Genomic DNA, 13,439 nt, shown 5'->3' on the forward strand with positions numbered 1-13,439 from the left:
GGAGACCCAGTGGCGTGGCAGGGCCCGCCCATCACCCAGTAGGGCCAAGTCGGAGGCTAGCCCCAGGTTCTTCTGATCTGTCCAGGCCGCTGTACTTCCCCTCAGACCCTGCAAATGGCCATCAGTCTGTCACTTACTACCGACCTCATCAGTATTTTCCCCCAGCATTTACCCACCAGCAACCGGATACTTCCGTTTTCACCCGGTGAGCTCACAGCGATTATTTACAGAGATCCGATGTTAAACCCCCTTTAGGTACCGCGTAGACGTGGATATTTATCCTTCCGCGTCTGGTTCGCTTCACTTAGCTCTGCGTTTCCAAGGTGCTTCCGTGTTGTAGGGAGGCTCATTGTTTGGAAGTGTGAATAGGGACTTCCTACTTTATCTTTCTTACTCTGATGTTTATTCAGCAGCGCACACCTCTAGAACGGCTTGACAGTACCAAAAACTCCAAAAATTAAGGACCTGAGAGTTGGCTTCTCAGATTCCTTTCCAGAGCCCAGGCGGAATGGGATATCAGCCTAGTGTGGGGACATGATTTGGAGCCCATAATGGGCAGGGGGACAATCCCATCACCAGCAAAAATGTGGAGTTGTTAGCTTTCTCCAGAGGTTACCCATGTGTCAGCAATGTAAGACTTTCATTCAGTTGTTTTTCTCTTACTATGTTTAAAATCACTGTTTCCCAAATTTCAGCTTTTTTCAAATTTCCCAAATTTCTTTCACTGTCTTCTTGGCTTTTGCCTTTTCCCTCAAATCTTCTGTGCTCTTTTACTCAAATGTTTTTATTTCGTTCAGTTCGCTTCTCAAAAGTATATTTATTTGAGAAAGAAGCCTTAAAATAATTACCTGAAATGGAAAAACCAGTGTTGTTTTGAGTATTGTGAGGTTGATAAAGCTGCTATTATGGATTTAAGGGCGAGAAGCAAAGATTTCTCGAGCCCCAACTCTGTGCCAGTGACGGTTCTAAGCATTTTACATGCTTTTCATCATTTAATTTTCACTACGACACTCTGGAGGTCAGTGCTCTTCCTCCTCCCACTTTGCAGATGAGAAGCTGAGGCTTTGAGAAGTTTTATAAGCAGTGGCCATTGCTGCCCTCTGGTCGATGGAGGCTCCCTAGGGCGTGAAATCTTAGAGCTGCCGCCCGAGTTTAGGTGGTTCAAGGTTTGAGAACTGTGTGTGTGTTGATTAATACTCCTTTTCCGTTGAAGTGCCGAGAACACAGACTAATCTACATTTCTATTAATCTTCTGTCAGCGGCAATGACAGTTTTACTGGGAGAGGCTGATAAACATCAGTGTGTGGGGACGGGATTGGGCCCTAACATAAACACCCTTCTCAGGACGGCTGCAGAGAGCAAGGGCGCCCAGACTGGGAGCACTCCGGTGTGAGCGTGTGCGTGCAGGGATCCGCACGCTGCGGGGGTGGGCACCTCTCACAGATGCATGTATTTGGAAGCCTTGGACACTGGGGGTGGGAAGGGGAAGTCTCCCCCATCCCCCCACCCCGTACTCTGCTGGGGCCTGGCCTTGGCTGCGCTTACTGAGGACAAAGCCCTGGGATGTGCTCTTGGGCTGCTGCGGCCCTTCCATCCATTGCTTTTCTGACGGACAGGGCACACTTCATAAGCTTCCAACCAACTTCCTGCAAGCGAATCAGAGGCCTTGATAAGAAAGTGGAATTCAGGGCAATTAAATGCAATCTGAGCCCGGAGAACGCGTTTTCTGAAGGCAGTTATACACCAGCTGCTTTCAATGGCATTCCATTCATTCATTCAGGGGCGACTTTTAGAAAATAGGCTTATTCTGGGGCTGCATTCAGAACAGAGCCTCAGCGCCGCCGGGGCTGGGCTGCTCTCCGGGCATGTGAATTGCTCAGCCTATTTATAAGCCTCCAGTGGAAATCCACTCGGAGAATGGCAGAAGCCCGCAGCGGCTCATCTCGGAAGGCTGGAGTGAAGGTTTGCAGGTATGGCTTTGCGTTGCCGCCTGCTAGCCAGCTCTCCTGAGACGCTTTCCCACATCTCCCGAAACCCCACTTTCTTGATCTGCCTAAAAAATTGCAGCAAAATAGCCAGAGCTTGAAATTTGCCATCCGAACCATGTTTAGCTCTACCATTCAGTGGTGTGATGTATACTCGCATTGTCTGTAAATGGGCTTGGATTCGAGAGGGTGAGGTGCTCAGAGCAGTGCCTGGTAATTGGAAGTTGTTCAGTATGTGGGGACTGAGTTTCTTCTTCTTCTGCATATTCTATTAGTTGTCTTGTGCTTTTCAAAATATTTTGAGTGACAAGTATTTCTTGGGTTGGGGGCAGGTACTAAGCAGTGGATGAAACATGGATGAGAGAAAATGTGGAACGTGCCGCCTGCCTCAGGGAACTGAGAGTCGGACGGACAGAGAGAGTTTATTCTTTATATATATGTGTGTGTGTGTATATGTATGCATATGTATTTATATATGCTCCATATGTGTATATGTACATACATAACGTGACACGTGTCTATGTGACATGTATATATGTGATTCTATGTACTTACGCACCTATGTACACATGCACACGCTCACACGCTCACACAGGGAAGAGTGCTGCCATAAAAGATAATGAATAAAACACTTCAAGAATCCAGGAGAAAAGAGAATGATTGCACGGGTGTGCCCGTCAGAGAAACAGGGTTAGGCAGAGCATTCGTACGGAATTTGAAGACTTACAGATTTACATTCATGGTCTCATCTTGAGTGATTGATTTTTTTCCCCCCTCGCACTAACCCTGTGATCCAGAACAGGAAAGGATCCTGGGTTCCCATTTTCTGGTGGCTAAACTGAGGCTCAGAGTACCTAAGGGACCCATTCCATGTCACACAGATGGCTAGTGGCAGAGTTTGGGCTGATATCTGGTGACTCAAAACCTAGCACTCTGGGTCTGTTTCATCTAGGGTCACGAGGTTGGCAGAATGGAATTCTTGGTAGAGTGGGGGTGGATGAGAAGGGGGTCGAATTAGTGGCACTGGCCACAGTTTTCCAAAGTCACTGTGAGTACAATGTGATTTGAGGGGGACTATTTCCGGATTAATAGTTGTGTGCTGTCCTGTGCATCGGAAACGTCAAGCCTGTGATTCTGTGGGTGTTTCTCAGAGCAGGTCTCAACCGAAGTGAAGGTCAGGTCCGTGCAGGGAGCAGTTTGGAGTAACTAAGAGAAGGCGTAGGGTGCAGATCCAGCAGACTCTGTTATGATGCTAAGGACTGCAGCTGGGAGTCACTGGCCTGGTCCTGTGGGCTGGTTCTTTGATGGAAACTGAGGACTGGAGAAAAAATGGTGACCCAGCCGGCAGACCCACCCAGGTGCTCTAGTGCTCAGATGATTCAAGGTAGGTGCCCCCGGAACGCTAACCGGCCTCTCTGGGTCTTTCTTCTCTTTGTAGATTGCTGACTTCGGGCTTTCTAACCTGTACCAGAAGGACAAGTTCTTGCAAACCTTTTGCGGGAGCCCACTCTACGCTTCTCCTGAGATTGTCAATGGGAGGCCTTACCGGGGGCCTGAGGTGAGCAAGTTACTGGAGTGTATGGAGGTGTGGGCAGGGAAGGAAAGGTAGCGGGGACAGCAGGAACTGGATATAAGAAATACTTCAAACAAACAAAAAAACAAGCAAGCGAAGAAAGTTTTTCCTCATATGATTATAAAAGCCACAACATAGATACCTGGGAGAAAATTTGAAAAATCTAGAGAATTAAGTTACCTGCAATTTCCCCTACAAGAGATAACCACTTAATATTTTTGCGACTTTTCTTTTAGACTTTTTTCCAGTATTGATCTCTTACATTTCAAAAAATAATAGCAATCATTATATATACGTGTATACATATGTGCGTGTGGCCTTTTATTGACTTAAAATTATATTGTGACATATTTTGAATTTGTTATTATTAAAAACGTGGTTTTGGAAGATGGTATAATCTTTTATTGTATGAATATACCTTAATTTAATCACTTCCCAAGATTTAGACCGATCGTTTTTAGTTTTTCCCTATTAGAACAAACCAAAAAGCCAAGCAAAAAAACCCCAACCTCTGCAACGAATATCTTTTTGCACATATCTTTTGACAGCATGTATCTTCAATTCAGGAAATACAGGTTTTTTTTTTTTTTTAAGATTTATTCATTTATTTTAGAGAGAGCAAGCATGAGTGGGAGGGGCAAAGGGAGAGGGAGAGAAAGAATCCCAAGCTGACTTGGAGCTGAGCGCAGAGCCCAATGTGGGACGTGACCCCACGACCCATGAGATCATGATCTGAGCCAGAGCCAAGAGGCCCAGCTCAACCGACTGCGAGGTTCCGCTAAGGAAATACAGTTTTAATCACACCTTCTAATGCATGAGAAACACATTTCTTTATATGCCTAAAGCTCTCAGGCCACTGTAAGAGATGTGTATGTGAAAACGCTATTTTGAACATGGATGAGTTGCGAGTGATTGTTCTCTTTGAAAGGATGGTTCTCTTTACAGAGAGAGTCATCCACTCCTTATCCTTTAAATAGCAGCAGCTCAGTGGGTTGAAATGTCTCCCTCCAAATATTTATCTGTTGGACAGTGTTGGAAGGCAGGGCTGGAGGGTGAAGAGAAGGATGCCAAGGGGCTCTACCAGTTGTAGTGAAGAGAAAGTCTTTCTAAAATAAGAATGTATGGGAGGAATATCGGATTCAATTTATAAAACTCTAGAAACTTGACACTGTCCACTCATCATAGGTAATGAATGTTTCTTTGATCTTCGATGATCTCTTTCTGGGGTTCTAAGCTTGCGGCCTGTGATCTGGCTAGCAAGCATGCTTTATCTGGCCATGTTAGTCTTTATAAAAGAAAATGGACAAAACATTCAATAATTGGGAGATTTCACATAAAAGTCTGGTTTCTGACTTCCTGAAAGGATCCGGCAGTGCTGGGCCTACATTACTGTGTGGCAGCAGTTAGTTGAGGGGAGGCTGCCCCTGTCAGGGGGGTCCGTGCACTTCCACATTGTATCCCACATTCTCTCTTGCTTTGTTCATCCTGGTTGCAGGCCTGGCTCTTGTAAGCGTTTGAGTTGCAGCCCCTGATCCATTTGAAGAAGGTGCTGGATGGCCCTGGTGCCTGGATTTGGAGTGAATAGCCCCGTGTCCCAGTCTGGCACCCACCCTGGAGACACAGAGGGGCTCTGGAGAAATCATTTAGCTCTCATGTGCCTCAGATGGGTCTGTCAAATGGGGCCGAAAATCATCCAGGCCGTCCCTGTTTCACAACATCATCCTGAGGATTTAAGGAGATTATCTTTTTAAGAAAGCCCTTCTACAGATTGGGACTCCCGGTCTCTGAGATGAGAAGGTCAGGCTCTGCCGCAGCCCACAACTGCACCACAGATCAGTTGTCAGGCTTCGGAAGGGGGGAGCCCATCTGCCACATGCTAAATTCAGTTCCTGCGGTCGTTAGGGGTGGCTTCTCAGCTCCTGTATGTCCTGTCTCTCTGCTCCAGGTGGACAGCTGGGCCCTGGGTGTGTTGCTTTACACTCTCGTTTACGGAACAATGCCCTTCGATGGTTTCGATCACAAAAACCTCATTCGGCAGATCAGCAGCGGAGAGTACCGGGAGCCCACGCAGCCGTCAGGTGCGTGCCCTGAGAGGGTCAGTGGTTGAGCGGGAGTGGTTGGCTTACCCGCTGTAGCTCACACTTTTTTGCTTCTGTTTTAACTTTTGTAAGGAGTCTCCTGCTTTTCCTCTTCTTTTTCTCTCCAGATTTTTGCCTGCTGGCAAAGCTGGCTTGATAGGCTGCTTTGCCCAAACCTTCCCAAATGGAACTTCTAGAACAAATGCCTTCTACACCAGGCAAGCCAAGAGTCCTGTGTGCTTGCTGGGTGAACCTGGGCGAGTCTTTACCGTGTAGATTCAATTTCTCCACTGTAAATTCACATTTTGGGAGAGAGATCACATGAAGTCCTTTCTAGTCCACGTGGTCATATAAACCACCGTCATCAGGCCCAGCGCCATGAGGGGGGCAACTGCTTTCTTTCACCACTGTGCCCCCAGCTGGGGCATGGCCCACGGGTGCTGTTTTATTATTCATTATTTATTGCTCTAACAACTCGATCTCCTTCCTCCCCCACCGCCCTGAATCAGTTTGGTGGTTTAGACAAGAGCTAGGTACCCTAGCTCCCCGTTCCCTGGGTTGGCTAGAGCTCTTCTAGCCTTGCTTGGGTTGCTTCTACGGTGGTATTCAGATGGCAGCTGGGCTGGGTCCGACTGGGTGACAGTTGCTCAGTGCTCCTCCCCATGGGCTCCCTCTCCACGAGCTGCCTCTCCAGGCCCCTCTTTCCAGGAGGCATCCTCGACGTCTTTCATGGCAGCTCAGGGTTCTAAGATGGAGGAAGAAGAAGCTTCCAGGCCTTCTGTGCTGGGCAGGGAGATAATGTCACTTCTACCCCCGCTCTGTGGGTCCAAACAACCAAGATCACAAGCTCCAGCTCTTGCTAGGAGAGTGTGATGTGTGGCTGAAAAGTGCGTCCACCTGGCCGGCTTTGGAAAGTAAGCACAGACCTTCCTATATAGAGACACTGCCCATGTGCACGCGCATGCGTGCACACACACACACACACACACACACACACACACACACACAGTCGATTTCTCACTCTCTGCAGTAGTTACATTCCACAAAGTTGCTATGAGCACAGAGTGAGTGAATACCGAGGCTGCATGGCTCCTCGAGCAAATACAGGGCCCGTGCTCTGGTCACAGTATTGGTGTCAACTGATCAGTACATAGCCTTTTATGTTTTATGTATATTTCTGTCCAGAGACACCTCATTTAAAATATCCTGTTGATGCCTTAACGTCAGACTCACAGCCAACAGTGCGATGGCGCGTACCTGAACAAAACCCATCTAACACGCGTGTTTCCTCTGTAAGGCCCATCACAGCCTTCTTGAACTCGGGAACCAGAGCTAGCACTTTGGGCCATTTTACACAGTGAAATCGCCAACAAAAAGGACAAAAATGTGAAAAACATGGACTATACAGGCTGTGAAAATTACACCTGTTTACAGTGTGAGAGTGGAAACAACGCAAGGTGGTGTCGTCTCCTTCGACCTTGGCTGGGAGCATACGTGCATGCTGGGGGTGACTCAGATTTTTTGCCACTTTGCAAACGGACATAAATAACAGGGAGAGTGCCCACACATTGATTTTGGGGCTACAAATACATTTTAGTGAGCAGGAGAATTTATAATACAGAATCTGTGAATAATAAATACATACGCATATAGATACGTAAACAGATAGATGTGTGTGTGTATATATATATACACACACATACACACACACATCTATCTGTTTACCTATCTGTCTTTCTATCTATCTATATATATGTATGTATTTTTTTTTTTTTTTGAGACTTTTCAGGTGACCCACCTGGTACCAACACAGCTCCTGGCACATTGTAGGAATCTAGAAAATATTTACTGAATGACTGAAGGAACATCCTGTTAGTTTTCAGGGGCACAGCTCACCCCTGATCGCATTGCCTGACCCCTGCCAGCTACTCATTAGCCCACATAAGTGGCTGAGGGGGAGGCGGTGCCTTCCCAGGATATAATTCACCTCCCATAGGGGGAGCACGGTTTGATCTTAAAAGTCAATTTATAAGCTGTGAGAGTCGGTTGGTTCCTGTGGCCTCCTCAACATCCCTTCGGGGCTTTCCCCTAGTTCTCTGGCCGCAAAAACGTGCACATGGAATGTCTCAGCCAGGCTGTAAGCAGATAGCGGGTCTAGATGAGCTGCGTGAGCTGACGGCTCAGTAGGCTGTGGCTTATGTCAGAGAGGGAGAGGAGGTGAGCTCACTGGGCGTGGGTTTCAGGACCTGGCCAAGGCCCAGGGTCAGGCCAGCCTTGGGGATGGCCCTTCGCACTGCCCACACGTGCCATCCTTCTCGTTCTCCCTCTTTGACAAGGAGCTTCCCTCTCACCATCTCAGCCCTAGATGTCCTTTTCATGCCGACACACTTTCCCCATGACCTTGAGCACTGCGTGTTTATATGAGACCACCTCACAGGACTATAGAAAAGCCAAGGTCATCTCCCCCTGTTTTCCCTTTTGGTAAAATGATATCCACTGAAGAAACGGTGGGGCCCTGCTTGGGGTCGGGTCTGGAATCTGCTCCAGTCACCTGGCCTTCCCCGTTTAATGAAGATCTGAGTTGACGGAGAGCTCGGTAGTTCCAGGACATTCCTTTGCATGGAAAACATGCCAGCGTGTGACCATGCCCTAGCCTGTGGTTCCGTGTCCCGATGATGCTTTCCGGGGACCGTCTGGAAGACTTTGGCTCCTGCTCCCTGGGGTGGCAGGACCAGGTCTCCCGCCTGCATGAGCATGTCGCCCCACGCCAGCAGCATCAGCCCCATCAAGGCCAAAGGCTCAGGTGATGCATCATTCTCTTTCTCTCGTGCCGCAGATGCCCGAGGCCTCATTCGGTGGATGCTGATGGTGAACCCCGATCGCCGGGCCACCATCGAGGACATCGCCAACCACTGGTGGGTGAACTGGGGCTACAAGAGCAGCGTCTGTGACTGCGACGCGCTCCCCAACTCCGAGTCGCCGCTCTTGGCTCGCATCATCGACTGGCACCACCGTTCCACGGGGCTGCAGGCCGAGGCCGAGGCCAAGATCAAGGGCCTGGCCAAGCCCGGGGCCTCTGAGGTCATGCTGGAACGGCAGCGGTCCCTGAAAAAGTCCAAGAAAGAGAACGATTTTGCCCAGTCCGGCCAGGACTCGGTGCCCGAGAGCCCATCCAAGCTGAGTTCCAAGAGGCCCAAAGGGATCCTGAAGAAACGGAGCAACAGCGAACACCGCTCCCACAGCACCGGCTTCATCGAGGGCGTCGTGAGCCCTGCCTTACCCTCTGCTTTCAAGATGGAGCCCGACTTGGGCCGGACCGCCGTGCCCCTCCCAAGCTCCCCCGAGGCGGAGGTGCCGGGCAAGCTCAGCCCCAAGCAGTCGGCCACGATGCCCAAGAAGGGCATCTTGAAGAAGACCCAGCAGAGAGAGTCGGGTTACTACTCGTCACCGGAGCGCAGTGAGTCTTCGGAGCTGTTGGACGGGAACGACGGGCTGGGCAGTGGCCTGCCTTCTCCCAGCCCCCCGGACCCTGCCAGGGGGACGTCCCATGGCCTCTCCTGCCGCAGGAAGGGCATCTTGAAACACAGCAGCAAGTACTCAGCAGGGACCACGGACCCGGCCCTCGTCAGCCCTGAAATGCCCACACTGGAATCCTTGCTGGAGCCCGGCGTCCCCGCCGAGGGCCTCTCCCGGAGCTACAGCCGGCCCTCCAGCGTCATCAGTGACGACAGCGTCCTGTCCAGCGACTCCTTTGACTTGCTCGATTTGCAGGAGAATCGCCCTGCCCGCCAGCGTATCCGTAGCTGCGTCTCTGCTGAGAACTTCCTCCAGATCCAGGACTTTGAGGGGCTCCAGAACCGGCCCCGACCCCAGTACCTAAAGCGGTACCGGAACCGGCTGGGAGACAGCAGCTTCTCCCTCCTCATGGACATGGATGATGTGACTCAGGTCTACAAGAAAGCTCTGGAGATCTGCAGCAAGCTTAACTAGCTCCCCAGGGTGTGGGGCTGGGTGGTGGGTGGGTTTGGGGGAGCCGTGGGAGCGATGACTTGTGCTAGTGAGCTGGTTGCCTCTTTGCTGGCCGTGACAATAGACTGAGGAAGGATCGGTGCCGTCTTGGTTGGCCCAGTTTGCAGCCTTGAGCCAGCACCTGAAAGGGAGAAGTGGGCTGTCTGCCAGTCCTGCCCACTGCCAGTCAGATTTTAGGTCCTAATTGGCATTTACTTTGTGGCACTTCCTAGAGGACCAACTGTCCAGGCAAGGTGGTGTTGGCCAGCACTAAGGGGGAGGGGGGGAGGAAGCATATGGGAGAGGGAACATATACCTAAAAGTTGTCCAAATACTCCTGGAGGAAGGGCAAGAGAGACTGGAGCCATCTGCTTAGGGTGAGCTCAGACCTTGCTTCTTCCCTCCTCACATGAGCAGGCTTGGTCTGACTGCATGGGGTTGGCAAGTAGATTTCAGCCACCTGAACCTGAATCGGTGATCGATTGATAGTGGCTGCTGGGTGTGCTGGTGCCAGTACCCTAGGCACATGGGAAGGAGTGCTGTGATTGAATAGCAACGGCTGCCTTGGGAATGGGAAGGGGAGCAGTAACATCCGTGCCATGTACTTACCATCCCTGACATGGCTAAGCCCTGAAAGTGTTGGGTCGAGGCATCCTGTAGGATCTATGCTTGTCTTTCATGCCTCTAGTGGGTCCTTTGTTAATTTGTTCCTCTACCTGGAATGGTAGAGGCAGAGAGAGAATGCTCTGAACACCGCTAAGGACTTATGAGTCAGCCCATGGTGATTTTGGGGCTTCTTGCTGTCTCCCACTTCTTTCCCAATGTCTGCCTTGCTCTTTAGCACAACCTCCCAAGGGTGGACAGGGAGAAGGAGGATGATGTCAGAGATCAAAGCTCTGGTGTGTAACAGAACTTGGGACCCTCTGAGGTCTTTGGGCAGATGAATGGAAATTGGTCCACACCAGCAAGAGGGCAATTTGTCGATTTCTTTAACATCTCAACTGGAATGCTGCTTCTTGGGTTCTCACCTGCATGAATTGGATGTGATGCTGTCCACAGTCTCCAAAGGAGTAACTGGCTCAACCTTTTACCCTGTTTACTACTAGCAAATGTTTTCCCCACCCACCAAGTGTAGAATCTGCAGAGGTGGGCGAGTTTGCTTCTAGGGAGTTAGTGTGTAGGTGGGATATTTGGATGAGGAAAAGAAAGGTAGGCCATAAGGTGCTCCCCCTGTATCTAGGGATTCTGTCATGGGTTTGAAGTTCTAGACTTTGCGGGAAAAGAAAGTTCTACCCATTCAAATAAATAAGGTGTTGAAAGAGCAGAGTGGGTTGGGAGGAAGCATATAGAAGAGGGAACATTTCCCAAGGAGCCATCCAGATGGTTCTGGAGGAGGCAGAAAAGAGGTATAGCAAGAGTCTTATCATAAAAAGTAATATAACTAGGTATGTAACACCTAGACACCCAGATTACAGGTGATAAGATGTCAGTCCCACAATGGGACATCTTCAGATACTGGGTTTGGAAGTAATGTCTCATAGGGGAATTTGAGATGACTTCAGATCCTACTGGCTATGCAAATGGGAATCCTTGTTTCAAGATGGTCAGCCTGTACTAGCCACAAAGATATACAAGGAGGACTAGTCTTGGGGGGTATTTTTGGGAAAACCAACAGATAGTAGTTTATAGGGAGAATGCAAAAGAATTCACCGTAAGGCACTGAGAACATTCATTGGAGTAAAACTGCCCTAAGAAGATGGCTCCATTTCTCCCCTTGCCACCAGCTCTGGGGTTGTGGCTTGTGCATGCCTTCAGGTCCACCTGGGTGGTGTGTTATGGGAAGCTTCTCTGGTTTCTTTCATTCAATTATACCTCCTTCCTGAGCTCCAGTATAGGTTCAAAGGGAAAAAAAAAAAATCTGTAGATAGCCAATTGTGTGTGTGGGAAGTGTGGGTGCGTGGAGGGCATCCTGCAGCCTCCAAGCTTCCCATTCCTTGTCTCATTTTGTGTAATCTGTTCTGGACAGCCTGTATGGCCACACTGCTGGTCCCGCATGCATGGCAGCTGGCCTCGTTGGTTGCTGTCAATATGCCTAAGGTATAACACCTACCTACATGGTGAGACATCTTTTCCTTTTGCTAAGTGATTGTGTCCGTTTAGTATTTTCCATCCTTCTACAATGACACTATTAAGGAAAATCATTCTACTTCTCCCCTTCCCCCCGAAACTCCCCCCACATGCATGTTCTCTTTTGTCCATCAACCCAGACCGTGGATTGTGACAAAGATCGTCCTCCACTCAGAGGCAGAGGGTCTGAGTTGAGTCCTGGTGTGCTGCTAACTAGCTGGTGGCTTGAGACACCTGCAGTGTTTGGGTGGCTAAGTTTTCCCTTTAATGAGGACTGGAGGAGTGGGGTAGCCCGTCTCTCAGGCCCCCGCCTGCTTGTGACATTCTGCTAACATCTTCTGATTCTACATGCTGTTTCAAGGAAACATGTTTTTCAAGGAAAAACCTGGAATAGAAAAGCCCTGACATGCAGCTCCCTGCTTCCTGATTAAGTCCTATCATCCCTACCAGCCAATCCCCGAACAAGGAAGTCATGCGTGATTCATTTCCATGGAATTACAAGTGAGAGACACTTTTATGACCTGGTGGACCAAGCGGGAGATCCCATGTCAGCTCTCCTGGTCCTTTCCTGGCCTCTGTTGGCCTTTCCATGTCTTAGTTTACACATTTGCCAAAGGAGTAGCATTATACTTCTTTTTACAGGTAAATTTTAAGGCATGATCAGTTTTCAGGAAGTGCTTCAAGACCCTAGGCGAAATGAAAATGCTAAGTGCTCCCTGACTTTCCATCCCTGTTATAAGGTGCTGCTTCTTCAGATGATGGGGAGCACTTTTCAGGGGGAAATTCAGGGGAGTGTCGCTCTGGCCTGCTGTCTTGAGTACAAATGTGAATGATCAACTGACTGCTTTTTGCCAAACTGGAAATGTTCTGTAGGGATTTACTGGCATGGTATCATTCCTAGAAGAAAAAAAAAAAAAAAAAAGAGAGAGAGAGAGAGAAACTTGACTGCACATTTTTTTTTTTAATCCGTGTTGTGACTTTTATTTAATTTCTATTTTTTTTGTTTTGGTAATAAAAAGTTGACTTTTTTTATTTGAATTTGTCTTTTTTTATTTATTGGTCTGAAAGGCATTTCAAAGGTATTATAATAATATATTGGTGTAATTTAATTGGTGCAACATGCTTTATGGCTCCAGTCAAAATTGGTTTTTGTTCATTTGATTGGTTTGAGCCCAGAACAGCCTACAGGGGGAAAAAAGCTGGATAACAACCCAAAATGTTTGTATTTTCATTGGAAATTGACTTTTGTTTTGTTTTTCTTTTTTTTTTTTGTTTGTTTGTTTCCATTTTTATTTTTAAATTAAATAAATTGCAATGAACTGAACTGAAATGGGACCTTGCTTCTTTATTTGGTTGATTTCCTTTTACTTAATGAAGTAAGTGACAGAATATGTATATGTAGCAGAAACCCACCCAAGTTAGTTTATACACAAAGGGGGAATTTATTTGAAGTTTTTGGAAAAAGAAATGCAGCTAGCGGCGTAGCTGGAACCAGAACTGGAGAAGGCAGGGCCTAGAGAACTACAGGCCCTTTTTTCTGCTCCTCTTTGAACACTGGCTTTCTTCTCCTCCTCCTCTTGTAGCCTAGCTTTCTCCCTGATTTTATGACCCACCTTGGTTTACCCCACAGCTTCCAAATTTACATGTTCTCAGTTCTGGTTCCAAAAG

The 13,439-nt window shown here is 48.4% G+C and overlaps 1 protein-coding gene across 1 annotated transcript in view; it reads left to right on the top strand.

Annotated features, from left to right (window-relative positions):
- NUAK1 (NUAK family kinase 1) overlaps positions 1-13,092 on the top strand; it is a gene marked incomplete at its 5' end in the record, with an annotated part of 70,497 nt that extends 57,405 nt beyond the window's left edge. Inside the window, 3 exons of the mRNA XM_080811020.1 lie at positions 3,424-3,543; positions 5,504-5,636; positions 8,473-13,092. Coding sequence (XP_080667146.1) covers positions 3,424-3,543; positions 5,504-5,636; positions 8,473-9,626 — 1,407 coding nt within the window. The 3' untranslated portion in view covers positions 9,627-13,092. The remainder of the gene's footprint in view (positions 1-3,423; positions 3,544-5,503; positions 5,637-8,472) is intronic.
- Positions 13,093-13,439: the final 347 nt, after the last annotated feature.

The sequence above is a fragment of the Martes martes genome (assembly GCF_963455335.1).
Source record: "Martes martes genome assembly, chromosome: 8".
In the NCBI taxonomy this organism is placed as follows: domain Eukaryota; kingdom Metazoa; phylum Chordata; class Mammalia; order Carnivora; family Mustelidae; genus Martes; species Martes martes.